The sequence below is a fragment of the Doryrhamphus excisus genome, linkage group LG17 (genome assembly GCF_037039965.1).
Source record: "Doryrhamphus excisus strain RoL-2023G ecotype Guam linkage group LG17, RoL_Dexc_Guam_v1.1, whole genome shotgun sequence".
NCBI classification, from domain to species: domain Eukaryota; kingdom Metazoa; phylum Chordata; class Actinopteri; order Syngnathiformes; family Syngnathidae; genus Doryrhamphus; species Doryrhamphus excisus.
In genome coordinates, this window is record NC_136373.1 from 15,954,805 (window position 1) to 15,981,902 (window position 27,098).

Genomic DNA, 27,098 nt, shown 5'->3' on the forward strand with positions numbered 1-27,098 from the left:
AGTGCAGGATATTTCTTGCCGGAAGTCAGCTGGGATAGGCTCCAGCATACTCCTGTGTCCCTAATGAGGATAATCGGTATAGAAAATGGATGGATGGACGTATGGCCTTGTCTACCGTCCTTTACAGTTGACAATCAACATTACCAGTCGCTTGATTACAATTTTAACTTTTTTAAAAAAGCCTGCAAATTCCCCTTTGACCAGGAGGATCTTCTCTCCATTATTCATGAATCCTCAGGTTGGACCCTGGGAACAAGCTGAGCGAGGCCCTGTGTCAATACGAAACATTGGCCCCCACAATGGACTGGGCCTGCAACTACACTGTTGACAGACACCAACACAAAGGAGCTGAAAGGGGGTCCCCCTCCGTTCTCACACACACCAAAGAATGAGTCAGTGTGCTGCCGCTCAGAGCTGTGTTTGTACAGTATATACAGCTTTTGTCCGCGGCCTCTGTTCTCCCATCAATGGGGCTTGAAGTGTTGATGAAACCCAGGAGGAGAGGACTCCTTCTCGGCTGCCAGAAAGAGTTCATGATCATTGGGTGGCACCTGGATGCAATGCGGATGAAGACCCAACATGACATTCCGCAGCACTACCTCTATAGCTATAACATCATTAGCGGCTGTCAGAGGAATCTTTTATGCATGAGGACTGCAACATCTGCTGCAATCATCCATGGGATGTCCTGCTAAGAGATATTTAAAGCTGGCAACCATCGCCATGTATTGTCCAGTTTGACAGAACATCTCTCTTCAAAACTGTCTGCTTGGTAAAATCAATTTAATCCGATTAGTTTCTACAAAAAAATGGTCACTAGTATGTTGCTATGGTAACTGCTACATCAATATACACTTGCTTTACATCCACATAACCGGAAGAATATCAGCAAAATGATCAACTAAATCAATCTCAAAGAAACAGAAGATAATCAAAACAGAATGCTGATGTGATAAACAAGCAGTCATGAATAATTTGATAAAACAAAACACTGACCAAGTGGTTAGCACGCCGGCCTCACAGCTGGGAAACCCGAGTTCAATTCCCCTCTAGGCCATCTCTGTGTGGAGTTTGCATGTTCTCCTCGTGCTGGTGTCGGTTTTCTCCAGGTACTCCGGTTTCCTCATTTCCACATTTCAAAAACATTATATGAAGTCTGTTGTTAGCTAGCTCATATTAACTTAAGTATAATGCACTATAACTATAATGCACAGAAAAGGGAAAGAAATATGTGTTCATGTTTCACATAAGGATTGGGAATGATGGGAAAAATTCCAAAAACATGCTAGGTTAATTGGCGACTCCAAATTGTCCATAGGCATGAATGTGAGTGTGAATGGTTGTTTGTCTATATGTGCCCTGTGATTGGCTGCATGGCCACCAGTCCAGGTTTGTAGAAAATGAATGAATGAATGCAAAATGTAACTAAACTGATTATAATGCTAATTAAGTATTTATTTATTGTGGCTCTAATAAAATAAATGAATAAAATATATTAATTACATCTAGCACTGCACTGTTTAAATTAGAACTGTGTTCATTGAAGATGTTTTTCCAACATTTAACATGAAAAATCAGGAATTGGACCCTAATGAAATCCTTCAGGGTCTCATACGCTTTTCTAACGCCATCTAGTGGTCATGAACTGGCAAAGCGTAAAAGGTGCTGAGAGAACATGACTATACATTTTTCGCTGTAAGTTTCAAGTACGTGGTTAACGAAATGAATACATTAAAATGTGAATGAATTTCGCAGTAAATGTAAACAATTATCATATATAATTGTAACCGTACATCTAAATAATATTACAAAAAAAATGTTAGAAGGGGATTGGGTCCCCATTTTCCACTTGTCACCCACACACCAGAATTTGATTTGAAGACCCGCCCCTAGGTCCTACCGTCCCCATGGCAACAGCAGGTCCCGCTCCTGATTGGTTATCTCGGCATCAACCACGCGCTCCACCGGGCTTCAAATATGACATTTCCGCCGTGTGATAGTCTGTCCTCTCGTCTTCATCCTACGCGGAAGGAAGCGTTGTAGCTGTTTTAAAAGCCGCAAACTTTATCATCATCATCATGGTTGAGCAGTTTGTCGGAACCTGGAAGCTGACGGCCAGCGAGAACTTTGACGACTACATGAAAGCAATTGGTAAGGATAAATAAACCATTGCTACAAGCTAGCACCATTAGAGAACACACTTGCAATGAATGAGGTGATGCTAATTGGGGCTAATTGCGCACAAAGGGGTCGGCTTTGCAACGCGGCAGATGGGCAACATGGCTAAGCCCAACTTGGTGATCAGCGTGGATGATTCTGGCCTCGTCACAATGAAGTCTCAAAGTACTTTCAAGACCACTGAAATCAAATTCAAGCTCAATGAGGAATTTGATGAGACAACGGCGGATGACCGAAAAACCAAGGTGTTTATTCTGATTTATTTGAATGCATCATTTTGTATAACTGCTCCTGTTATCCTCAGACTATCATCACTGTTGAGAATGGCAAACTTGTGCAGAAACAGACCTGGGATGGAAAGACTACAACACTGGAGCGGGAGATTCTGGAGGGCAAACTAACAGCTGTAAGTTGTTTTTTTTTTTTTTTTTGGATGGATTTTTAACACAAGTTGCAATGAACTATCATAAACCTTGTCTCCACAGAAATGCATCATGGATGATGTTGTTGCAGTGAGGACCTATGAGAAGGAAGCTTAAATGACTAGTGTTGCAAACAAAATGCCAATAAAATCTAAACTGCAATATGTGGAGTTTGCATTTTTTTGGCTGAAATGTCATGGCGTTATACTTTAGATGGACAAGAGAACAAACTGTCAGCAAGTGCGTATAATTCTTCAGCCGTGTGAATGGTCTCTTTGTAAGAATTGGTTTCCAAGGCTTGCTGAAAAGGAATTTAGGTCTTAGAAACTGATTTGGATAATTGCCAATCCAAGATGGGGATTTTTTTTTTGGCTTTTCATGCACTAGCAAGCAACCTTGGGTCAGGCTGAAGTCTCACTAAACTGGCAGGATTGTTTTATTTGACAATGGTCTTTTTGTTCTGTCCAAGCGGTGCAACATGTCATATCAGGCGGTGCAAGCCAAATCCCTGCTTGGGGTGGTGGGGGGGGGGTCAAAGCCGTGACCCCCACAACCTGCTATAGGCCTCTTGTCTTGGATGCACAGACTGGAAGTAAAGCAAGTGCATGTAATTTGTCCTAATTAAGCCTCTTTAGGGTAGTGGGGCGCTGGTGTGCTAGACTGCATACATGTCTTTAGAACAAAATGGCCTTCTTCATAGGCTTAAACTGATATTAAACAAAACCCTTAGATGGTGCCTGTTTCCCAAATATTTGAGTGTGCTTGTGAACGTATAAACAAAACTTGTGACTGTGACTTGTATTCATTTACATACAGCCCAATATGGCGGCGATGTTTACATACGGCTCAGAGCTTGAACTGCTAAATTGGCGGTTCATATGGTAATTAGTTGAAATATGCTAACGAACTTTTAATGTTCACTAATAAAATAACACTATGTTACATATATAGTGTGGTTATTGACAATCTATGTTCATACGATTAATAAAAATAAACCTACCACAGCACGTGACGTTGCAGAAACTGTAGTAAAAAGTTGCTAAAGGAAGTGACGTAATTGTTGCACATGCGCGGCACCGATTACGTGATCGAGAGATTGCGTAGTGACAAGCGGAGACGCTAGCTTTGCTAATAGTGTTGGACTGTACCATGTTCTGTGTGAATAGGGGTGGACACTGACGTCGGGTCCGGGGTAATCTATTAAAACATCAACTTAGTCCTGTCTATATGTTTTATTTTTTTAAAGGTAAAACATCATTGAATTAACCATACAAGTCAACTTTATGGCAGACAGTTAAAAAAAAGTACTCTCCTGCTCGTGTAATATTCCAAAATGACGTCACCCACCCACATCCAACATGGCGGACGAGGAAAACACAAACATGGAATCCGATAAGAGTAAAGCTTTTTGTAATGGGCTTAAACGACTCGTAGATGAAGAAACAGAGAAAAGAGAACACGAAGACGTACCTAAAAGCTGCACCACTGCGGAGTACTGCGAGAAGTTACAGACGTGGATGTGCCAGTACTACACCGGCTATGTGACATGGCAGAGCTGGCTGGCGGCGTCAGCCATGTCCTACCCGTGTGTTTTGCAGTCGGTTAACGGCACGTCGACGGCACGTCTCGATTCCACCTATCACAATTTGTCCACCGGTCCGTTTGGTGTTCCGTTGTCGCCCTATGCTTACGCCTCTGGTTCGCCGAGCAGCCGCGCAGGTGACGCCGCGGGCGCGGCTGCAGTGCCCACTCAGCCCCAGCAGCTCCAGCAAGATAATGGAAATGCACGGAGACCAGGTAAAACAACAGGGACATTAGCGTCTTATTGCACATACTAACATTATAACCATTAAACACTTCTAGATCTATACATTCCTTTATAGGCCTGGTGCCCTTGAAGTAAGCCCTGTTAAGCTAATCATTAAAGAAAGTTTTTGTCTCTACTCAGCAGGTCGAGAGTACACAATTCCCTCACCTCTCCAAAGACTCCTGGCTGAAGTTGTGGACTTCTTCATACTGTTTTTCATCAAAGCGGCCATAATCCTCAGTGTTATGCATATGAGTGGAATCAAGTGAGCGTCATTTCATTGCCTATGATGTGTGCATGTAAAGATGATTGACAGTTGTGTCCCCTCCCCCCTCCTCCCAGGGACGTGTCCAAGTTTGCCATGCATTTTATCGTGGAGGAAATAGACGAGGAAACGTCGATGGAGGAGCTGCAGAAAATGATGCTGGTTGCTCTGGTGTACCCAATATTGGTGTGTTGTTATGAGGTGAGGCGTCATGGCGACGGAAATGCTTTTCCTATAAATAGAAATAATCAATTACAGGGTCAAATTATCACCACCGCAATATTTGTACAAGAATTGTTTTAAATAAGCCCAAATCAATTTACCCTGACAACAAGTGATAGTATTTTGTTATTGCTGATCTCCATGTTAATCACACACTCTTACTTCCTTGCAGATTGTGTGTATTTGGGGACCAGGAGGAGCCACTCCAGGAAAGTTCATTATCGGACTCCGAGTTGTGACATGTGACTCATCGGTTCTGGTGCAGCCGAACCGGGTCCTTGTAGTGCCGGCGACTAATGTCTCTTTCTCTGCGTGAGTGGAATATTTGTATTGTTTGTACCATTTGACTAAACGTTCTTGATGACGGGTAAAATTATTAGTAGTGTTCAAGATCCTGCTGTAAATGATGACGACGATGATGATGATGATGGCTGGGTTTACTTGAGATTGCATTTTTCAGACGAGGCTGCCATGTGATCCATGCCAATTAGATTCCATTACTGCTGTATCTGTATTATCGGCTGTATTGTTTTTTAAAAAAAGCCAATAGAATTCAAATTAGTTGACTAATCGATTTTTATAGCTATTCATCGTCTGTGCTTAGAAGAACCCGGTTCACTGTTGTCCCAACATCGCTTCTCTCTCTCTCTCTCTCTTCCCTGACAGGTCAACAGTCCGAGCCCTGAGCAAGAACTTTTCAATCGCGTTCTTCTTCCCAGCTTTCATCACGCTCCTCTTCTTCCAGCACAACAGGACTGTCTACGACATGGTCGCCGGCACCATTGTTGTGAAGCGCTCCAGGGTCAGATGACCCGGACGAGTATTCAGAACTTAAGTCTGGTCCAGCCGTAGGGTAACGCGGTTCATGTGGGGTTGGTCTGCATGTGTCTCTGTGCCAAGTTCCTGTCTCTTGACAATGACATCTGCTCTTTTCATAAAGACACAATTGACCTCTTTTGAAATGCTGTTTAGAGATCACGGGTGAATGTGATCTTTCACGCAGTATTTAAGTGGCTAATCTATGTATTTTTTAAAAATATTATAGCCTCAGTATGTATCTTTGTATGACTAGTGTGAAATGTTGAGCCTTGGGGCGACTTAGGCTCACGTTTCAGGTGCTCTAGAACTGTACAGTTGGATTTTATTCAGTATATTGACAGCCTGAACCCACTCTCCTTTAAGTCAGCATGTTGTGGTGTGATCCTAAGAGAAATGAATAGGCAGTTGAGTGAAAAACTAAGCGCTAATATCCACTGCAGTGGAGCCTCGGAGGTTGAAAACCATCCTATCTGGGATTCCGGTCAAATTTTTCCCACTGGAAATGCAATGCAATCATATAACCATTAACTTTACAAGTGATATTTTAAGTGTAAAAATAAGTTAACCACACTTTATTAAAATAATAAAATACTGTAAAACAGTAACGACTAAGTCGTGATGCAATTATTTGCGTCTTTCATGCACCTCAACAATCTAATGATTTTAAAATTAAGTGCAGGTCCGTATAATAAGACGTCTGGGTCCGTACTCGGGCCGCGGTCCTCCAGTTAGTGACCTATGTTCTTTCTAAGGATCACACCTGAGTAAAAAAACGAGTTACAGAGGTTCCACTGTATATGGTGCATTCATGAATTTAAAACTTAAAATTCTATATCAGGACTCAAAAACATATTTCCCCCTAATTTCAAAGCTTGGACATATTAGTGTTGGTTGTTTTTTCTGTACAAAAAGGCTATTAACTTATCATAAAATACACTTCTGTGCAATTCCCTGCTGTCCAAATGTGCATGATTAATATCTGCCATTAAGATGAATGTTGCTTAATTCTTTAATGCAATATGGGTTGCTGAACAGTAATAAAGTATTGATTTTTTTTGGGATCAGATTTCCTGTTATTTTCTGTTCTGGGTACTTTTAAAGCAGATTCTACGATTATGTATAAAAAGAAATTGTGGTGTTCCTCAGGGCAGTGATACACCTATGGGCTTCAGAGGAAGTAAACCAGAACTATTATTATTAACCTTACCATAATTCATTAACTTGACTTTATTTGCTTTCTAGCTATGAAGACAGTTGTAAAAGTGATGACATCATTGTGAGTTTGGCTCCCTCTAGTGTACTGACGAGACATGCAGTAACTACTAGGTGCAAGGGGGAGATTTTAGAGAGGGGGGGGGTCATCGTTCCAATTTATGACAGACCTAACTGTGCAATAAATCTCTTTCCGAGTTAACAAAGCGCCATAGCTTTCCATTAGCAGTGATTCATGTATAATTACATTAAACATTAAATTACATTACATTACATAACAACAATACCAGCAGTCGTGGTACGGACCCATAGAGGAGGAGATGACTGCAGCAATCATCACATGACTTATTTTAGGTTAGCACAAGATTAGCACAACCTGCACTTTTAAGTGCATTCAGAGGTAGATGAAGCTGATGTATTCAAGCCACTCGTGATACCATGTTGATGCCATTTTTTTGGAGTTAATAACAAAAGGGGGTTGTCTACAGCCACTGCTCTTAATGCCATGGTTTTTAGAATTAGAAATAATCCTGGCGGTTATTTGCTTTTGTAGACCAAACACACAATGGGGGCTTTTAGGTAAATGTTTGAAATCTGATTAATCAGATTAATCAGATTAATTAGATTAAACATGCTACTGTTTTGCTATGCAAGATAACATGTATATTTATTAAATCGGAATGATGTGAGCATAGAAGTTCCATCACCTAGCATCTAGCACCTAGCATCAAGCATCGACCATCAAGGATCCAGCTTGTAGCAGTCAACATCCAGAATCAAGCATCAAGGTTCCATCATCTAGCACCTAGCGTCAAGCATCAAGTATCCATCATCAAGGATCCAGCTTGTAGTGGTCAACATCCAGAATCAAGCATCATGGTTCCATCATCTAGCAGCTAGCATTAAGCATCTAGCATCCGGTATCAAGCTATCATCATCTAGTACAGGGCATTAAGCTTCAAGCATCCACCATCAAGGATCCAGTTGTAGCATTCAACATCCAGAATCAAGCATCAAGGTTCCATCATCTAGCAGCTAGCATTAAGCATCCGGTATCAAGCTATCATCTAGCACCTAGCATCAAGCATCAAGCATCCACCATCAAGGATCCAGCTTGTAGCAGTCAACATCCAGAATCAAGCATCAAGGTTCCATCATGTAGCAGCTAGCATTAAGCATCTAGCATCCGGTATCAAGCTATCACCTAGCACCTAGCATCAAGCATCCACCATCAAGGATCCAGCTTCTAGCATTCAACATCCAGAATCAAGCATCAAGGTTCCATCACCTAGCAGCTAGCATTAAGCATCTAGCATCCGGTATCAAGCTATCACCTAGCATCAAGTATCCATCATCAAGGATCCAGCTTCCAGCGTTCAACATCCAGAATCAAGCATCAAGGTTCCATCATCTAGCAGCTAGCATTAAGCATCTAGCATCCGGTATCAAGCTATCACCTAGCACCTAGCATCAAACATCAAGCATCCACCATCAAGGATCCAGCTTGTAGCATTCAACATCCAGAATCAAGCATCAAGGTTCCATCATTTAGCACCTAGCATTAAGCATCTAGCATCCTGTATCAAGCTATCATCTAGCACCTAGCATCAAGCATCCACCATCAAGGATCCAGCTTGTAGCATTCAACATCAAGAATCAAGCATCAAGGTTCCATCATTTAGCACCTAGCATTAAGCATCAAACATGGAGGATCAAGGATCCAGCTTGTAGCATTTAATAACCAGCATGTAGCATTCACCATCCAGAATGCCAATCATGCACAGTAGGTAGTCAAAGATCACATGATGCGAAAAGGACATTTAATGTGAAAATGAGTTATTATTCATTGATTGGAGTTCTTCTTTCGATTGTACCGTACCACTACACTTGTCCCATTTGCCATCCATTATTTGCACACACGCTTGAATAAAGCCATGTTTTTAGGCTCGGTGAATTGATCACAGGCGCTATCTTGCTTGTGTCATTGTCTGTGGCGCTTCCAAACCACAATTCACATCAACGGTGTACTTTTCACAATACGCAGCCACAGCCGATCCATTATGAATGAACTCATTTCTAGGCGGGTGAATACATGAGTGTTATCATGACATGAATAAAGTACATTTTCAGAGGCGCTCTCGCAGGCAAGCAGAGCCGCTGCTGTTACAAAAATAGATACGAGGCGAGCACAAAACCCAGGATGGGTGACGTATGATTATAATGGGAGTGTGGGTAGTAAATAACCTTTTGGATTTAACCTTTTTTTTTTTAGTATTCTTTATTTGGTGTGATGTAGATTTGGACCAAGAGCCTTCTCTTGACAACCGTGGGGGCGGATTTTAGTGTGTCTGAGGGGGATGTTCAACTCCCTCTCACTTTTACGACCTTGCTACTGGATGTGGGAAAATAGACATACAGTAGCTAAGCGTTTCGGTCCCAAAAATTTATTATTATTATTATTATTATTATTATTATTATTATTATTATTATTATTATTATTATTATTATTATTATTATTATTATTATTATTATTATTATTATTTTTATTTTTATTATTATTATTATTATTATTATTTTTATTATTATTATTATTTTTATTTTTATTTTTATTTTTATTTTTATTATAATATAATGTTTTTTAAAATTAAATTACTACTACTGAGAATAATGAAAAAATTATGTTATTTTGTTATTATCATTATTATTTCTTGTAAAATGTAAATGAAAAATAGAAAAAAATGAGACATTTGAATCAATATTTATAAACAAATCTTATTTTGAGCTGAACGTTTGTGGGCAAGTTTAAGAGCTAATATTCTTATAATAAAAAAAACAATAACACAAAAATATGTTTGCTGACTGTATTGTTTTAAATAATGGCCCATATCCTTTTACATAAAATTTTATGTAATTATTGTTGTAGTTGTACATCAAATTGTTTACCACAGAAATTTCCCCTACTTATTATAGATAAAAACTTAAAAATGTATTTCTATCTGTGATTAAATGTGATTAATTATGAGTTAACTATAAACAAAATGTGATTAATCGTGATCAGATATTTTAATCGATTGACAGCCCACATAAAAATGTATTTCCATCTGCGATTAAATGCAATTAATTGTGAGTTAACTATGAACAAAATGCAATTAATCACAATAAAAAAATGTAATCGATTGCCAGCCCAAATAAGAATGTATTTCAATCTGCAATTAAAAGCAATTAATCAAGAGTTAACTGCACAAATTGCGATTAATCACAATCAAATATTTTAAGCGATTGACAGCCCTGATATTCATATTTACAGCGATAAAATTCTGTTTAAAACAACTGCAGAAGAAGGTTTACATACTTGAACATACAAGAAGATATATCAGATGGCTTGCTACATTTTAATTTATAATGATAACTTATGAGAAAATATAATAAATATGATGTTGTGAGCTGGTAGGAGAGGTCAGTTACTGTAAGTGATGGTCGGGTTCCTCTTAGGAACATCCACACGAGGCACCCCGATATGACACGCAATGTAAATCAGTCTTTTACATGTACATGCTTTGAACGCAGCCCCGTTATTGTTATTCCAAGGGGAGTTGCCCAAGCTGTGGAAGCGCTGATGAAACAAACCATTTGCAAAGCGGTTACACGCTGAGCTCTGATGGCATTTTCTAGATACTTTTGGTTCTCCTCAGAGGCGTTTTCTCCACCCCCACAAATCACTCCCGCCGCTCCAGCATTACCTAAACTATGTTGTGGAGACGTGCGTAAGCACCGACTTTCTATTTTGAGCTGAATGAAAAAGAGTCTTGGCACTCGGACTCGGTCAGGAAGAAAACTGTTTTGTTCTAATGAATTTGGCTTCCACACAGGAAATGTGCGTTTCATTCTGGCCTACATTGGAAAAACACAGCATTTCACTGTTGGCTACTCATTGAAGATATTTTTTCCGGATTTCTTTAGAAAAGTAAATAGTTGATTCTTTGTCACTCTAAAGTTGCTATGACTCACATCACGCTCTTGGCTGCTGACAAGGAAAAAGAGTCACGGCTAAAAGAAAACATTTCCAAACTTGTTTTTGCATCTAAAACAACAAGCCAAGGGTAGGTCTGCATCATCATGGACTCAAATGGCCTTGAGTATTTAAGGACTCCTATTATGCAAATGACGTGCTAACAGTAGCATGTGTACTTAGAGCCTGGTTATGAATGGCCTCCTTCCTCATGGATATGACCCCCATGTATACACCCACATGCTTGTAAAAAGCTAATGACTAAAGCCCATGCTGTACATTTAGAGTGGTTACCAAGGAGCTAATGATTAAAGCACATACTGTACATTTAGAGTGGTTACCAAGGAATGAAGGACTAAAACACCAAGGAATGAAGGACTAAAACACCAAGGAATGAAGGACTAAAACACATACTGTACATTTAGAGTAGTTACCAAGGAACCAATGACTAAAAGCCCATACTGTACATTTAGAGTAGTTACCAAAGAACTAATGACTAAAGCCCATGCTGTACATTTAGAGGAGTTACCAAGGAACCAATGACTAAAGCCCATACTGTACATTTAGAGTAGTTACCAAAGAACTAATGACTAAAGCCCATGCTGTACATTTAGAGGAGTTACCAAGGAACTAATGACTAAAGCCCATACTGTACATTTAGAGTAGTTACCAAGGAACTAATGACTAAAGCCCATACTGTACATTTAGAGTAGTTACTGAGGAACTAATGCCTAAAGTGCATGCTGTACATTTAGATTAGTTACTAAGGAACTAATGACTAAAGCACATACTGTACATTTAGAGTAGTTACCAAAGAACTAATGACTAAAGCCCATGCTGTACATTTAGAGGAGTTACCAAGAAACTAATGACTAAAGCACATGCTGTACATTTAGAGTAGTTACCAAGGAACCAATGACTAAAGCCCATACTGTACATTTAGAGTAGTTACCAAAGAACTAATGACTAAAGCCCATGCTGTACATTTAGAGGAGTTACCAAGGAACTAATGACTAAAGCCCATACTGTACATTTAGAGTAGTTACTAAGGAACTAATGCCTAAAGTGCATGCTGTACATTTAGAGTAGTTACTAAGGAACTAATGACTAAAGCACATACTGTACATTTAGAGTAGTTACCAACGAATTAATGACTAAAGCACATACTGTACATTTAGAGTAGTTACCAACGAACTAATGACTAAAGCACACACTGTACATTTAGAGTGGTTACCAAGGAATGAATGACTAAAGCACATACTGTACATTTAGAGTAGTTACCAAAGAACTAATGACTAAAGCCCATACTGTACATTTAGAGTAGTTACCAAGGAACTAATGACTAAAGCCCATACTGTACATTTAGAGTAGTTACCAAGGAACTAATGACTAAAGCCCATACTGTACATTTAGAGTAGTTACCAAGGAACTAATGACTAAAGCCCATACTGTACATTTAGAGTAGTTACCAAGGAACTAATGCCTAAAGTGCATACTGTGCATTTAGAGTAGTTACTAAGGAACTAATGACTAAAGTGCATACTGTGCATTTAGAGTAGTTACTAAGGAACTAATGACTAAAGTGCATGCTGTACATTTAGAGTAGTTACCAAGGAACTAATGACTTGCCCATGCTGTACACACCTGCAGGTCAACAAACAAGTCCAGGCATTAAAGAGTAAACAAATACTGGTGTCCTGGCTGGTCCGCCAAACCACTACACTAGGTCATCTGGGGTCGCCATGGAAATGCTATACAGTAAAATACATATTGTTACTTTAATCCAACCGAACCATAACACTGAGTATTTCCTATGTACTCGGGTCATGAACCGAGTCCCGGTCTCAATAGGCTCTTTCAGCGTGTCAACCTTCCCCGCCATTGAGCCGCGGCCACATTGCTCCAGCCATCTTTCTTAACGGGGACCGGAGACTGTGGAGCTGCCTTGTTGCCATGGCAGCAGGCACTTTCACATTCTCCCTGCATCGCGTCGGCGCAGTCGTGCTCTTACTTCTGAAACAGAGAGCTCCCGCCACAGAGGCAGAGAAAAGGTCTGCTCTCAGACAGGACCTCGCCAGGGTGGTTTTACCTCCCACTCTGCTGCCATTATATGTTGCCATAATACCATCACCCACCCACCCACCCACCGACTCCTCTTTTCTCTCTGTTACTAATGTACAATATTTCCCAGGGGTGGCCCCGCCTCCTCCTCTGGACCTGATGCAGTCATATTTGGAAAGAAATGTTTTACCTCACCAAAAGTTATGTTCCACAGCTTATTCCCCTCGGTCTTTTGTACAACTTAACTGTGAATTAATACTACTTTTACACACCCGTGTACATAAATACACATGTATATTTGCAGGAAACTACACATGGACTAGTCTGGAATACACCAGTCTTAGTTAGAGAGTTCTTTTATTTAACAATATTTGAACACATTAATTTCTAATCTAATGTAATACTAGTATTACATTAAAAAAAATAAACATTAATATGTAACATGTATAATATAATGAAAAAATATTTTGTATGTCTAATATTATATAATGTATAGTACAAATAATTCTACATATAAATAACTTAAAACTGATAATTTCAAAATAATAATAATAATAATAATTAAATAAATATTTTTAAATGTAGACAAAGACGCTTTATAGAAAGCAAAACAATTAATTAATTAACTTACTAAATAATAAATATTTTCAATATTCTCCATAAATTAAATAATAATATTATTTAGTATGTATTTAGTATGTCTAATATATATAATGTAAAATCCAAATAATTATACATATAAATAACTTAAAACTGATCATTTCAAAATAATTCTAATAATATAATAATAATAATTAAATAAATATTTTTAAATGTAGACAAAGATGCTTTACAAAAAGAAAAACAATGAATTAATTAACTTACTAAATAATAAACACGTTCAATATTCTCTATAAATTAAATAATATTATTTAGTATGTATTTAGTATGTCTAATATATATAATGTATAATCCAAATAATTATACATATAAATAACTTAACACTGATAATTTCAAAATAATAATAATTCAATAAATATTTTCAAATGTAGACAAAGATGCTTTACAGAAAGCAAAACAATTAATTAATTAACTCACTAAATAATAAATATTTTCAATATTCTCTATAAATTAAATAATTATATTATTTATACAATTTTAATCAATATTTGTAACAATTATGATAAAAATGTACTAATAGCAAAAATATATCATGTCACTGCCAAAGGCAACTATAGCAACAAATCTGTGGAGACTCTTTCTTATGCTGTTGGAACTAATCAATGTGCTCCTACAGTCATTTTTATTGCAAATGTTAACTAGAAATCAACAAAGGAGGTGAACAAGTCATATGAATGGCAAATTTGACTTCTAGTGACTTTAAGGAAGACAATATTGTACTGCTCCTGTGCCACAAACACCCAATGTAATGGTTGTGTGTCGTTAGCAAGCCTCCATATAAACTGGAATAACGTAACAAATAAGCTCACATTGGAGTGATAGTTTTTGGACATAAGAATAAATATCCTCCCAAATCACATATTCCACACTAGCAACAATCTGATCCTGTTTTCTCTCTTGGCATCATGTTTTAATGTGTGTGTGTGTGTATCATGGCTACATGTCTGGGCATGCCCGCTACACACTATAGGTGGATCTCACTGGGAAACAGTGTGGTGTGGCAGCAGAGCAGCCAGGGGCCAATGATGACACCGATACACATTTTCAAGGTAACCTGAATCACTTCTGTCAATGCAAAGCCTGGGTATATGTGTGTGTATGTGTGTGTGTGTGCAAAGTTTTTCCTTGCCGAAGTTAAATTGGAATGTTGAGTGCAGAAAATGTCACCGTCTAACAGGAGAGTATACACTGTAAGTATATCCTGCCCGCCTGCAGAAGCCGGGAGCCACCTGAGGTTTCATGCGTGTCTCTGCTGCAGGCTGCTCGATTACAGTACATGTGGGAGTGTCTAGTGTAGGTGCTGTACATTTGATGTATGTGTTAAATAATGCAGGCACGTAAAGACAACGCTAGTATAAGCACCACTACTACTACTTCTGTTGCTCATACCCTGCTACTATATTATTACGCAACTCTCATTTGATAAAAGGTAATACCAACTGAACAAGGTTGCCATAAAAGATAAGCTTTGTTGTCTGGATGTAATTGAAATTTCACTGTAATGCCAAATAACACATTTATCAAGGTCGTCAGCCATGTTTTTCGTATATACCGTATTTTCTGGACTATAAGTTGCTTCGAAGTATATGTCGCACAAGGCCAAAAATGCATGTATAGGTAGAAAAAAACATACTTAAGTTGCTCCGGAGTATAAGTCGCACAAGGCCAAAAGTGCATAATTAAGTAGAAAAAAACATACATAAGTCGCTCCGGAGTATAAGTCGCACAAGGCCAAAAATGCATAATTAGGTAGAAAAAAACATACATAAGTCGCACTGGAGTATAAGTCGCACAAGGCCAAAAATGTATCATTAGGTAGAAAAAAACATACATAAGTCGCTCCGGAGTATAAGTCGCACAAGGCCAAAAATGCATAATTAGGTAGAAAAAAACATACATAAGTCGCACTGGAGTATAAGTCGCACAAGGCCAAAAATGCATCATTAGGTAGAAAAAAACATACATAAGTCGCTCCGGAGTATAAGTCGCACAAGGCCAAAAATGCATAATTAGGTAGAAAAAAACATACATAAGTCGCTCCGGAGTATAAGTCGCACAAGGCCAAAAATGCATAATTAGGTAGAAAAAAACATACATAAGTCGCTCCGGAGTATAAGTCGCACAAGGCCAAAAATGCATCATTAGGTAGAAAAAAAACATATATAAGTCGCTCCGGAGTATAAGTCGCACAAGGCCAAAAATGCATAATTAGGTAGAAAAAAAACATACATAAGTCGCTCCGGAGTATAAGTCGCACAAGGCCAAAAATGCATAATTAGGTAGAAAAAAAACATACATAAGTCACTCCAGAGTACAAGTCGCACAAGGACAAAAATGCATAATTAGGTAGAAAAAAACATACATAAGTCGCACTGGAGTATAAGTGGGACAAGGCCAAAAATGCATAATTAGGTAGAAAAAAACATAAATAAGTCGCTCCGGAGTATAAGTCGCACAAGGCCAAAAATACATAATTAGGTAGGAAAAAACATACATAAGTCGCTCCGGAGTATAAGTCGCACAAGGACAAAAATGCAGAATTAGGTAGAAAAAACATACATAAGTCGCACTGGAGTTATTTACTTTTGTACACCACTATAAACCAGGAGACGTCAATTCCATTTGTCTGAGGGCCAAAATTTTTATAATTTTTTTTGTAGTCCAGATGTGAGCCATCTTCTTCTACTGCTGCTCCATTGTGACGTATATGCCTCGCTGCTGCCCCCTACATAGTGTAGGAAGCACCGCATGAAGGAGCACTTCCCTAGTTAAACTGAACTGTTTATGTCCTTTTGGTGGTGTTCAGCGGGCCGGATGTGGCCCGTGGGCTGCTTATTGAAGACACCAAATATAAACTATAGAAGTTAATCGATTAGAGGCATTAACCGGAGCATTTAAGTGACTTTCTTGTGTGACTGTTTCCTATTGTCCAGCTGTCTGGAACGCATCCCAACACGTCGGACTTGCCCAGAGAGAAGCATATGGGAGCCCCCAGTCTGCTGTACTTATTTGAACCTCTGATAGCTGTATGTTATATTCTCTCCTCCCCCCCCAGTGTGCTGTCATGTTGAAGGGGCCACCTTGCACGAGTGCCTGCAGAGGAGCAGATAGCAGGCCGGCCTGGCACAAGACCGGTTGTGCCTACAGCCTCGTTCTTTCTCTGCACCGTGCCCATTGGACTGGAGTGGGCCAAGTGTGGGTGTAGGTGTTTATCAGTGCAGTTTGTGTGTGTTTATAGAGGGGAACTATATCTGGGGGCAAAGACAGGGGGGGGCTTAGACCTGCATGTTTGTTGGTTGCTCTGAGTCATGTTGCATCTGAAGAGAGGCTCAATCATTGCAGGACAGATTAGATGGAGATTTGCCTTAGAGAGGGGAAACGCATATGAAAATGAACAAGGGCACAGCATTAAAGGGGCTTTGCTAACACACTCCACAATTTAATCCTCAGTCAGTTTTGCGCGCATGCATGCATACATACATATGTGTGTGTGTGTGTGTGTGTGTGACAGTGTCTCTCTGCATGGAGAGTTGTTTGCATTCATGCACATCCATGTCTGTCTGTGCAAACCCTCTGTGACTCTCCGGTTCTGCCTCCCTCCTTCCCCATCCCGCTGTTCCACTGCTCCCTCCCTTCCCTGTGCAGCGTAGTCTGGGCACCGAGCCAAGTAGTGTGTGTGTGTGTTTTTTTTTTTTTTTTGAATGAATACCTGATGGCTGATGGGGCTGGCGGAGGGGGAGGAGCCGTGTCAGTTGGAGTACTGAGGGAGAGAGTCAGGGAGGAAGAGGAGGGAGAACACGGAGGGAGAGAGGCAGCCAGGCAGACAGAAGAGAGAGTGAGGCGGTCTGGTGGCCTTGCATAACACACGTTGGAGAAGCCTCGCACGCAAAGACCTGGTGTGGGCTTTTTTGCACACAGGAAAGTGGGGGGGGTCTAGGGGGAGGGGGGGGGGACCTCCTCTGCCATCAGGCCGATTGCAAGGGGCAACGGAAGGGCAACTCCTGAGCCCTGAGTCCTCCTCACAAGAGAGGGGCTGGAGCACAAAGGAGCGGATCGGGAAAGAGGACGCCTACAAGGAAGCACGTCTCCGGGATCCACAGTGGAATCATTTGCACATGCTCTGCAAGCAGTGGCGGTGGAAGGACTGGTGAGCTATTCTTAGTACTCTAACCAGCAGAAGGGGGTGCGTAAGGGGGGTGGGAGGGGTTGTATCTTTTTGATTTGTGGCATAGTAGTATATTCTACCCTGCTACTATACTGTCATTCTAAATAGGAAAAAACATGACAGGAGATGCATTCAAGGTGCTCACTTGGAGGAGGAGAGGGGGGTGAATGGGGGGGGGGGGGGCGCTTGCATGTCTGCACATCCAACTCTGTGTTCCATGTATGTCCGACTCAGATGCAGAACTCTGGAATCATTGTGAGGACAAACAGCCTGAACCCAGTGCCTGTTCTTTGGCTGTAGTCAACCACACGGTGCGGTCCGCCTCTTAAAGGGGCACACACGCAAACATATTTGATTAAGTGAGCAGGAAAATTGCTCTTCTTGGATATTTAGTAATAATCTGCTTTGTGCGGAGATTTAGGCAACTATTTATATGCAGAGAATCCCGCATGCACAGTAGTCCCCCCCCCGCTCAGATTGATAATGATGATGTTTTTGTTTTTCTAAATATAGCCACTGCTGTATCTATGTCTGGTCTGGCAGGTGAGGTATCAAACTATTGACAACAACATGTATGCCGCTATGTGATTATCGCGTTTTTAGTGCATTCTAGCTCAGTCGGGACACTATTGTGTAATATCACCCCTACCTCGCCTCATCCTGCTGCAGAGAGATGTTATTGCTATGAAGCTGTGGATCAATGCGAGCCTAGGCAGCGGTGGGAGGGGGGGGGGGTTGTGCTGCTGCGTATCTGTGCCTTTCACCTGGAGTCAACACAACGATAACATAAACCCTCCCTTCTGTTTTTTTTTTTTTTGGCGAGAACACCCCCTCCTCTCTGATGTCATGCCTTCATCATATATGTCTTGTCAGAGGTGACAATCGAGGAGGGTTGAATCCCGAGCCTGTGACATTCATGTCTTGAAAGCCCGCCTTTGTTCTCCATAGTAACACATGTGGGGGGGCACGCATATGATGGAGTCACTGATCTAATAATAGGCTGTGAGATGGAGAGAGGTTGTTTATGTGTTGACCATGTGCTGCGTTCAAGGGAAGTACGTAGTCTTATTCGCAATATGTGTTGCATTTTTTTTGTGTCCGGTGGTCTTTTCTCGCTTGGATGAAGATGATGTCATTACAGGTGTTGCTGAGGTGGGGTTGTTGCCACACTGTGATTCTGCATGTGTGTGTGTGTGTGGTGTCATCCATTGCAAGGCGGGGGCTGATGCTGCAGGCGCTGCTCAATGTGGGTCAGGAGAAGCGGCACTATGCGCCCCCCCACCACCACTATCCCCACCACCCCCGCATTCTCACTCCCCCGCCCCCTCTCCCCCCCCCCATTCCGTATCCTATCCTCTTGCCTTTCTTCCATACACACCGCTCGCTTCTATCTGTCATCCTACATCGCCGCGTTCCCTCTCCTCCCCCCCTCACGCTTTCTCTACGCTCCTCCTTTGTTACATCTGTCGCCGCTATGAGGCTTTATGATCACATGAAATGCTTAGATTTATGCAAGCTGTGACCTTGTACTGACATCCAAAATAGACGTCCACTTTAAGAAACGGGTCAAAAACCATTAGCGGTTGCATTTGTAGCAAGTATTGAGCATCCAGCAACTTTGCACGGGCTTGAAAATGTTGGATTGGGTGCGTATATTCTTGTGTATACTTCACGTGTGTGTTTTACATTGCCTGTCGCCCCCTGTGCAATGACCCACAGATAAGCCTGCAGGAATGAGCGGAACATTAAGAAAGTTCAATAGCGGACACATACATGTATGTGCATGAACTCGTGGTTATGTATAGTTTGATGGTGCCTAGCAAGCAAGTGTAACACGGTTTTACGTGTGCGCCAATGTACAGTATGCAGCTATAGAATATGTTGATTTATCCCTGCAGACAAATATTGACCGTGTCGCTGCGCTGAATGGGCTTGTTGACATTGCTGGAAACATTCTATAGTAACAGTCATGTGAAAAGATTACGTTGTAATGGGGCGTCCTAACTCAAAATCACATTTTTAAAACGATTTGGAAGACATGCTAGCCAACATGTACACACATACTCAAAAGCTAAGTGTCCACGCAAGCCATTTTGTAGTACTTTGTCATAAAAAAACTTGTACTGACATTCAAATAGACGTCCACTTTAAGAAACGGGTCAAAAAGCCATTAGCGGTTGCATTTGTGGCAAGTATTGAGCATCCAGCAACTTTGCACGCGCTTGAAAATGTCTTTTTGTGCGCAGTGGTTCAGTAATACAAAAACAGTCACATGAAAACATTATGCACATGATGCCGTTTGTTATTAATTTACCGATACAAACTGTTTCACTGTAATAAAAAAAACATCATGAGTCAGCGATAGAATTGTTACAACTCGCAGAATGTCCCTCCTTTTGTTCTCGCTCTCGAATGCACTCTCTGACCCGGAGTCTGTCTCGAGGTGAAACTTATATTTACTGTTGCCCTCACTCAACTCAAGGCCTTGATGCGTTTAAAAAAAAAAAAAAAAAAAAGGAAACTAAACTGTTGTGAGATTGTTACTCAGTGTCGTACTTTCACCCTGGCCTGCTCTCTCGCAAGTATACTATGAGGCCTTGAGACAGGCAGCAATGCATGCATCACCGCTGACTGTTGCCCAGGAAACCCGGTCGACTGTTAGAGACAACGCTATACCCTATCTCAATATCGTCACGGAAAATTTGGACCAGTTATGGTCAGTGTAGACGTGCAAATTAATGCACACTCTCAAGGAAATATGCACATACTATCCTGCTGCAGCACAACATCAATCAGTAGTAGTAGTAGTTACACCACCCAGTGGTGAAAATGGGCACAACACAACACCAAACACAGTGAGCTATGGTGACTTTTGATGATGATAGCGGTCTTTTTTTTTTTTTTTTTTTTTTTTTTTTTTTAGCACTGGCAGAGAAGACCCATTTGAGAAAACACATGACTTTAATAACTGGCCCACACATCACTGTGGAACCTTAGTTCATGTCATTCATTTGTTCCTGAAGGTCCAACTGACTATTTTTCCCGTAAGAAATAATATAAATACAATTAATCGGTTCCAGAAAGCTGCAAATGTGAACACAAAACATTGTTTATATACTTTTACATGCATGAAACACATCTAAATTATGAATGACGTGGACAAATCCAAAATACAAGGATGAAGAGTCTTGAACCAGTCATGATGTGCTATATATATATCACTATATTGACAGTACTATGTTACTATGGTACCCATTATGTCATTGTATGGTCATATCACCTCGTACTTCGGTACAAAGTACATTATAAAAAAAACAAACAAACGAAAAAAAAAACCTTAAACTGTATTATGGAAAGCAGGAAGTGAACAAATGTAACAGTTACTGATTGTAAAAGTACCAGATGGAGGGGTAGGATTTAATAAGCTTTGCTTCTTCCTATTCCTTTTTGGAGTTGTGGAACTGTGAACTGATTATGTGATGCGTTCAACTGTAATCTGATGCGTGTTCAAATGAATACCATTACCAAATGAACATCTAAGGTTACTTTTACCTTCATTGAAGACTGAATAAATTCATAGAAGGGGTGACATAACGTCCGGTTCTGGTTGCTATTTTGTTTAGCTACATAATAGGATGCTAACAAGGAAGGATTATTTGGTAATGGTAATGGTTTTATTTCATTAGAACATGCATCAGATTACAATTGAATGCATCCCATAATCAGTTCACAGTTCCACATGTCCAAAAGGAGTAGGAAGAAGCAAAGCTTATTAAATCCTACAACTCCATCTGGTACTTTTACAATCAGTAACTGTTACATTTGTTCACTTCCTGCTTTCCATAATACAGTTTAAGGTTTTTTTTTTGTTTTTTTTAGCCTTATGCATTATTTTAGCTGTTTGAAGATGAACTATATCAGCAAGTTGAAGTATTTGTGATTTTAGAAATAAGGAGTTAGTATGTTCTCTGTAGGCGGCATTATGAATTATCCTTACTGGCCTTTTTTGCAGTACATTTAGCGAGTGAAGATTGCTTTTATAGTTATTAGCCCATATTTCCAGATGAATAGTAGACTGAATCTTACCTTGCTACAGCTTCACAAAATGTTTGATGGTCGATTCAATCTTCTCAGACACGTCATCTAGCATCTTTGATATAAAAACAAGCCATCTTCATTGAGCTAACCCTGCAAGTATAATGTGAAAATTCAACAGTAAGTCATATTAGTAAGTTGATATTTGTGTAAACAAAATGTGCTTACCAAAGTTTCTGATGTCTCTGTTGTCAGATTCCCACCAACGTTGTGGAAGATCCATTAAAGATGATTCCGCATGAAGTTATTGGAGCTCATTTTATGAGCAGGAGCGACTCCATCTTCTGTGGACTGAGACCTGGAACTGCGTGGTAGAGACTACGTTAACACTGAAAAAGAGAGACGACATTTAAAAAATACCTGGCACAATGAAATCCAATCAGGAGCGGAGTAACGGCTGCCTGCCGCCTAAAAAGCGCGAGATCCTGGCACTGGAGCAGAGGCCGGTGGTAGTAGCTCCGGCAACTCCGCCCGTGGTTCATCCTGACCCCACTCCGCACACTGAGAACCTAGCATGGCTGGCAAGTGTAGCCAGTGAACGCTGCAGGTCCAGAGACTCGGAGAGCCCAAGACGTCCCAACTCGTCTGCTTCGTCTTCTTCTCCTCCGACGTCATCTACTCCTCTGTCTGCGATGCCGTTAGCCTCCCTACCTGCGGTTTACCCCACAGCCATTCCCCAGCACACCGGAACCATTCAGTTCGCTCAGCTTGGACCCAATGTTCAGTTCATCAGCTCCGGACCTTACGCTGGCTACATTTCCTCTCAAGTACTCCCAGCGAATACCAGCTCTGTGGGACAGCGTTCCCAGCTGGACGGTTACACAACTACACTGATATCACCCAACACCAAAGGGGAGCAGCAGTTCCATATTGGCGCCTCCCCCGCAGAACTCACCCCGGTTTCAGTCCCGAGCTCTTCCCAAGTAACCAACCCACACTACATCCATCTTGATAACAGAACACCTCTGACCGTCAGCGGAACCGCCATCCCACAGCCTGGACCCCACCTTCAGCTCCACCCTCACTCCGCTGTCCTCCCTCAAACGCTCACCCTGGCTCCGTCTCAGCTGGTGGTTCAGTATTCAGATGGTTCCACGGGGAAAAAACCCGACGTTCATGCCAAGGGCGTACTGAATGGCGAGCTCGAGTTGGTCAAACAGATTAAAGCTCCAACTCAGATGACGAATCATCAACAAGTCCAGAGCTACGAAGCAAGGCACATTCTTGTCCCTGCAGAGTATGGTCAGAACCCAGCCGGACTACAGACCTCCTTGGTGCTTGTCACGCAGCCAAATCAAGTACCCGATCAGGAACAGAGTACCAATAAGATTTCTTTAGTTCAGACCGAGAAGGGGGGGATCTGTTTGGGGAAACCCATATCAAGATCTTCCTCGTTCTCATCCCTCTCATCATCAGAGGTGGTGAAGTCCGTCACCCCGCATGCGGTCATGCAAACCGCTCTCCCCCCCGAAGAGATGCCAGTCAGTCTTTATTCGTCCACGCAAGCGCCCATTATCGGTTATATCACTAGCGGCAACCAGCACGCGGTTAGCTACCACGCGGCGCTGCCTCAGCATCTGGTCATACCCGGCGGTCAGTCCTTGCTCATCCCGGTCACTGGCGCCAACAACGGTACAGATATGGAGGTCAGCCGTGCTGTTAGCTCGCTGACCGCGACCACGACGCCCCAGATATCCACCGCCATGCCTCATGCCTATCTCGCCACGGCCCTATCCAAATGTGAGCCGATTTGCTCGGATGGAAATCAAGCACCTGCGGCTGCACCCCAGGCCGTCCCCGCCTTGCCCCCGAACCCAGGCCCCGCAGTGATGGCGACTCTCTCTCCAGTCCCTGCTCCGGTCCCCGTTCCTGTCAGTGCTCCGGTCTCCGCTTCCATTCAAGCTTCTCCCACTATTTCATCTCCGTCGTCCCCCGTGGCTCTCCCACCTTTCTTCATGAGAGGCTCCATCATTCAGCTTGCTGATGGGGAGCTGAAGCGTGTGGAAGATCTCAAAACCGAGGACTTCATTCAGAGCGCGGAGATCAGCAGTGAGCTGAAGATCGACTCCAGTACCGTTGAGCGGATTGATAGCGGCCAGACTCCTAACGCTGTGGTCATACAGTTTTCTGTAGGGGAGCTCAAAGCCCAGGTGAGATAAACATCAGATAAACATGGTGGTCGAGTGGTTAGTGTGCAGACCTCACAGCTCGGAGACCCGAGTTCAATTCCACCCTCGGTTTGCATGTTCTCCCTGTGGGTTTTCTCCGGGTACTCCGGTTTCCTCCCACATTCCAAAAAACATGCTAGGTTAATTAGCGACTCCAAATTGTCCATAGGTATGAATGTGAGTGTGAATGGTTGTTTGTCTATACAGCTGGGATAGGCTCCAGCACCCCCGCGACCCTTGTGAGGATAAGCGGTAGAAAATGAATGAATGAATGAAAATATGCTAGAAATTTATTTTGTAACAAAAAGCTGTTTTTCTCACATTTTTAGTTGGGAACTGATATTTTCCTGAAACTTACCTATGATTATTTAAAGTAAGAAAAAGTTGAAATATTATGATTTTTTTTAAAATAACAAAAATGTGGGAAAACATAATAGACATTTTTCCAAATATATCACCAAGGGTACGAGTTCATCTCATTTGAGAAGCGTTTGGTTGTTTGTCTATATGTGCCCTGTGATTGGCTGGCCACCAGTCCAGGGTGGCCCGCAACCCTCGTGAGGAAAACTGGTAGAAAATAAATGAATGAATGTTCCATGGCATCCCAGAACCTCTTTTAAAATCCACTCTGTAAAATCCAGGTATGTCTCCAAGTCTTCCCGGCTGTTCATCACAGTGCCATGAGTTCAATCTGGGATGGAAATTTCCACAAGCCCAAATCTCCAAAATTCCCACAACATCATTACATGATTTACTATTCCTTGTAGAACCGCTAGCTTGGTCCGGATTTTTGCAGAATGCTAACAGTCCCAAACATGTCTTTCTGCAGGTGTGTGTGGAGGTTCTGGTGGAATATCCCTTCTTCGTATTTGGTCAGGGCTGGTCCTCCTGTTGTCCTGACCGGACCACTCAACTCTTTGAGCTGTCCTGCGCTAAGCTATGCGTGGGTGACGTCTGCGTGTCTCTCACCCTTCGCGGTTTAAGGAACGGTTCTCTACAAGACACCCAAGCTTTGGGGGCCAGGCTGAAAACCGCTCATCTGTCGGACAACTGCAACAACACGGATCCGATTCATCAGAAGCCAAACACTAACATCGGCCTTCTTATGAAGACCTCTGGTGCGGACAGGGAGCAGATATCCGGACCTGCACAAATGGGACTAAATCCAACATCATGTGGGGGGGGATTGGTGCCGGTAACTACAGATGCGAGACCGGAATCAGATAAAACAGATATCCCGATGCTGTCTAAAATACAGTGTAGAGATCCAGACAGAATCACTGTCCGTAAGAGAAGATGGTCCGCTCCGGAGAGGGACCAGAACGAAAGAGCGGAGGGGGAACCTCCGTTGACTCTGCCCTCCATCATCCCTCAGGAGGTAAAAATCAGCATCGAGGGTCACTCAAGCAGCGGCACAGAAACGTTCTTGAATAAACCGTAGACTGACGGGTGGAAGTTTGTTGGCATTGTGTTCATACGCTGTTGTGTTCCGTCTATCGAGACACATACAAAACATAGCAGAGCTGACGCAGGACCGCCATTTTTTTATTTCTGCCATATGTCGGACACCGAGTGCTGTCCAATCAGTGCAATCAATGCTGTAAGCAAAAATGAATGCAGTGTGAATGCGGAGCGTGTGTGTTGGTACGACGCCGATTAGTGTGTCAGAACAGATGTCCATGTGGAGAAGGCGGGTCATCAGTTTTTCGTTTTTTTGTTTGTTGTTTTTTTGGGGTTTTGGTGATGTCATTGGTAAGAATTAAGAGTGAAAAAAAAAAAAACCCAACCACTTTGGATGATTTATTGATGATATTAATTTGGCAATAACCACGGCGGACATCTTTGATGTCTCATATTTCTGTTGAGTTTTTAGTTCATCTCATTCAGTGTGTGTGTGTGTGTTGTCGCTAGGGTTAGGCATCGTTTGAATTCCAGTCCAGATTCCGGCTATATCCGAACTTTCACAGCTAGGAGACCCGAGTTCAATTCCACTCTCAGTTTGCATGTTCTCCTCTTGCATGCGTGGGTTGGGTTTTTTTCTGGTTTCCTCCCACATTCCAAAAACATGCTAGGTTAATTAGCGACTCCAAATTGTCCATTTCATAATAAACTTATGATTATGAGTAAAATAATGTCATTTTAGTAGTAGAAAGATCAATTATTAAAGAAAATTAACATTACGGTATGACTAACAAATAAAACAAAAAATATTTTTTGGAAAATTGGGTTAGCAAAAAAGTTATAATAATGGGAATAAAGTCATAACATTAAAAGAAAAAAAAATTACATTAAGAAAATTGTGTTTTTGTATAAAAACATAAATGAAGACCAAAATGTCAGATTCTAACAAGGATAATAAACTTTTTTTTTTTACTAATTTACTAATTTTTTTTACTAATTAGGTATTGGTAAAATTAAGTTAGCAAAAATGAAGAAGTCATATCACAACAAGAACATTTACTATGATTATTTCATTAAAAAAACTATTGCGAGTGTGAATGGTTGTTTGTCTATATGTGCCCTGTGATTGGCTGGCCACCAATCCAGGGTGGGGTGCACCCCGCCTCTTACCCGAAGACAGCTGGGATAGGCTCCAGCAACCCCCGCGTCCCTCTTGAGGATAAGCGTTGGAAAATAAATGAATGAATAAAAGTACGATTGAAATTTATTTTGTAACAAAAAACTGTTTGTCTCCCATTTTTAGTTGGGAACTGATATTTTCCTGAAATGAATGAATGAAAATGAATGAATGTCGGAACTTTACTACAGGGCTATCTTCAATATCAACCCATTCAACTTGAATATAAATGTTTCTATAAAAATATACTTTCACAAAAATATTGATATAGTGAAGGCACTAAAGTTAGCTACCGTATTAGCGTTAGTATACTTTGCTGCCTCCATGTCGGTGTAAGCTATTTTTAAGGACACCCGTATAAGTAAACAATGACTTTTAGTCGCTTCTTCTTTCCCAAAAGTCAAATAGAAATTTTAAAAAATCGATGCTGGAGACTC

At 41.3% G+C, this 27,098-nt stretch overlaps 3 protein-coding genes and 1 long non-coding RNA gene across 7 annotated transcripts; 3 read left to right on the forward strand and 1 right to left on the reverse strand.

Moving 5' to 3' along the window:
• Positions 1 to 992: 992 nt before the first annotated feature.
• LOC131137069 (uncharacterized) lies at positions 993 to 4,974 on the reverse strand. Of its 3 annotated transcripts, XR_013630077.1 has the most exons (4): positions 4,576 to 4,958; positions 4,071 to 4,363; positions 1,901 to 2,020; positions 993 to 1,122 (listed from the first exon to the last, which is right to left on the reverse strand). It is a non-coding gene; the product is annotated as an uncharacterized LOC131137069 (long non-coding RNA). The 3 variants fall into 3 exon arrangements; XR_013630076.1 differs by lacking the exon at positions 993 to 1,122 and having other exon boundaries at positions 1,815 to 2,020; positions 3,601 to 4,363; positions 4,576 to 4,974; XR_013630075.1 differs by lacking the exon at positions 993 to 1,122 and having other exon boundaries at positions 1,815 to 2,020.
• fabp4b (fatty acid binding protein 4b) lies at positions 1,986 to 2,762 on the forward strand. The gene is made up of 4 exons (XM_058084591.2): positions 1,986 to 2,151; positions 2,248 to 2,423; positions 2,483 to 2,584; positions 2,664 to 2,762. The coding sequence occupies exons 1-4, from the start codon at positions 2,079 to 2,081 to the stop codon at positions 2,715 to 2,717; spliced, it is 405 nt and encodes a 134-aa protein (XP_057940574.1). The 5' UTR covers positions 1,986 to 2,078; the 3' UTR covers positions 2,718 to 2,762.
• fam8a1b (family with sequence similarity 8 member A1b) lies at positions 3,925 to 6,773 on the forward strand. 2 transcript variants are annotated; one of them, XM_058084589.2, is made up of 5 exons: positions 3,925 to 4,397; positions 4,552 to 4,672; positions 4,750 to 4,873; positions 5,067 to 5,206; positions 5,561 to 6,773. In XM_058084589.2, the coding sequence occupies exons 1-5, from the start codon at positions 3,959 to 3,961 to the stop codon at positions 5,703 to 5,705; spliced, it is 969 nt and encodes a 322-aa protein (XP_057940572.1). In that variant the 5' UTR covers positions 3,925 to 3,958; the 3' UTR covers positions 5,706 to 6,773. The 2 variants fall into 2 exon arrangements, with proteins under 2 accessions (XP_057940572.1, XP_057940571.1); XM_058084588.2 differs by having other exon boundaries at positions 3,926 to 4,397; positions 4,549 to 4,672.
• Positions 6,774 to 17,593: 10,820 nt separating this feature from the next.
• On the forward strand, positions 17,594 to 25,842 carry LOC131137363 (ataxin-1-like). Its single transcript, XM_058085231.2, has 3 exons — positions 17,594 to 17,802; positions 22,111 to 24,065; positions 24,913 to 25,842. The coding sequence occupies exons 2-3, from the start codon at positions 22,284 to 22,286 to the stop codon at positions 25,522 to 25,524; spliced, it is 2,394 nt and encodes a 797-aa protein (XP_057941214.2). The 5' UTR covers positions 17,594 to 17,802; positions 22,111 to 22,283; the 3' UTR covers positions 25,525 to 25,842.
• Positions 25,843 to 27,098: the final 1,256 nt, after the last annotated feature.

What these genes read in the sequence shown, in the direction of transcription:
- LOC131137363 (XM_058085231.2), top strand. Translation starts at nt 22,284, where the DNA reads ATGAAATCCAATCAGGAGCGGAGTAACGGCTGCCTGCCGCCTAAAAAG. An exon ending in TAGGGGAGCTCAAAGCCCAG is followed by an intron (nt 24,066 to 24,912) that starts GTGAGATAAACA and finishes GTCTTTCTGCAG; the next exon opens with GTGTGTGTGGAGGTTCTGGT.
- fam8a1b (XM_058084588.2), top strand. Translation starts at nt 3,959, where the DNA reads ATGGCGGACGAGGAAAACACAAACATGGAATCCGATAAGAGTAAAGCT. An exon ending in TGGAAATGCACGGAGACCAG is followed by an intron (nt 4,398 to 4,548) that starts GTAAAACAACAG and finishes GTCTCTACTCAG; the next exon opens with CAGGTCGAGAGTACACAATT. An exon ending in ATGCATATGAGTGGAATCAA is followed by an intron (nt 4,673 to 4,749) that starts GTGAGCGTCATT and finishes CCCTCCTCCCAG; the next exon opens with GGACGTGTCCAAGTTTGCCA.
- fabp4b (XM_058084591.2), top strand. Translation starts at nt 2,079, where the DNA reads ATGGTTGAGCAGTTTGTCGGAACCTGGAAGCTGACGGCCAGCGAGAAC. An exon ending in CGACTACATGAAAGCAATTG is followed by an intron (nt 2,152 to 2,247) that starts GTAAGGATAAAT and finishes TTGCGCACAAAG; the next exon opens with GGGTCGGCTTTGCAACGCGG. An exon ending in TGGAGGGCAAACTAACAGCT is followed by an intron (nt 2,585 to 2,663) that starts GTAAGTTGTTTT and finishes TTGTCTCCACAG; the next exon opens with AAATGCATCATGGATGATGT.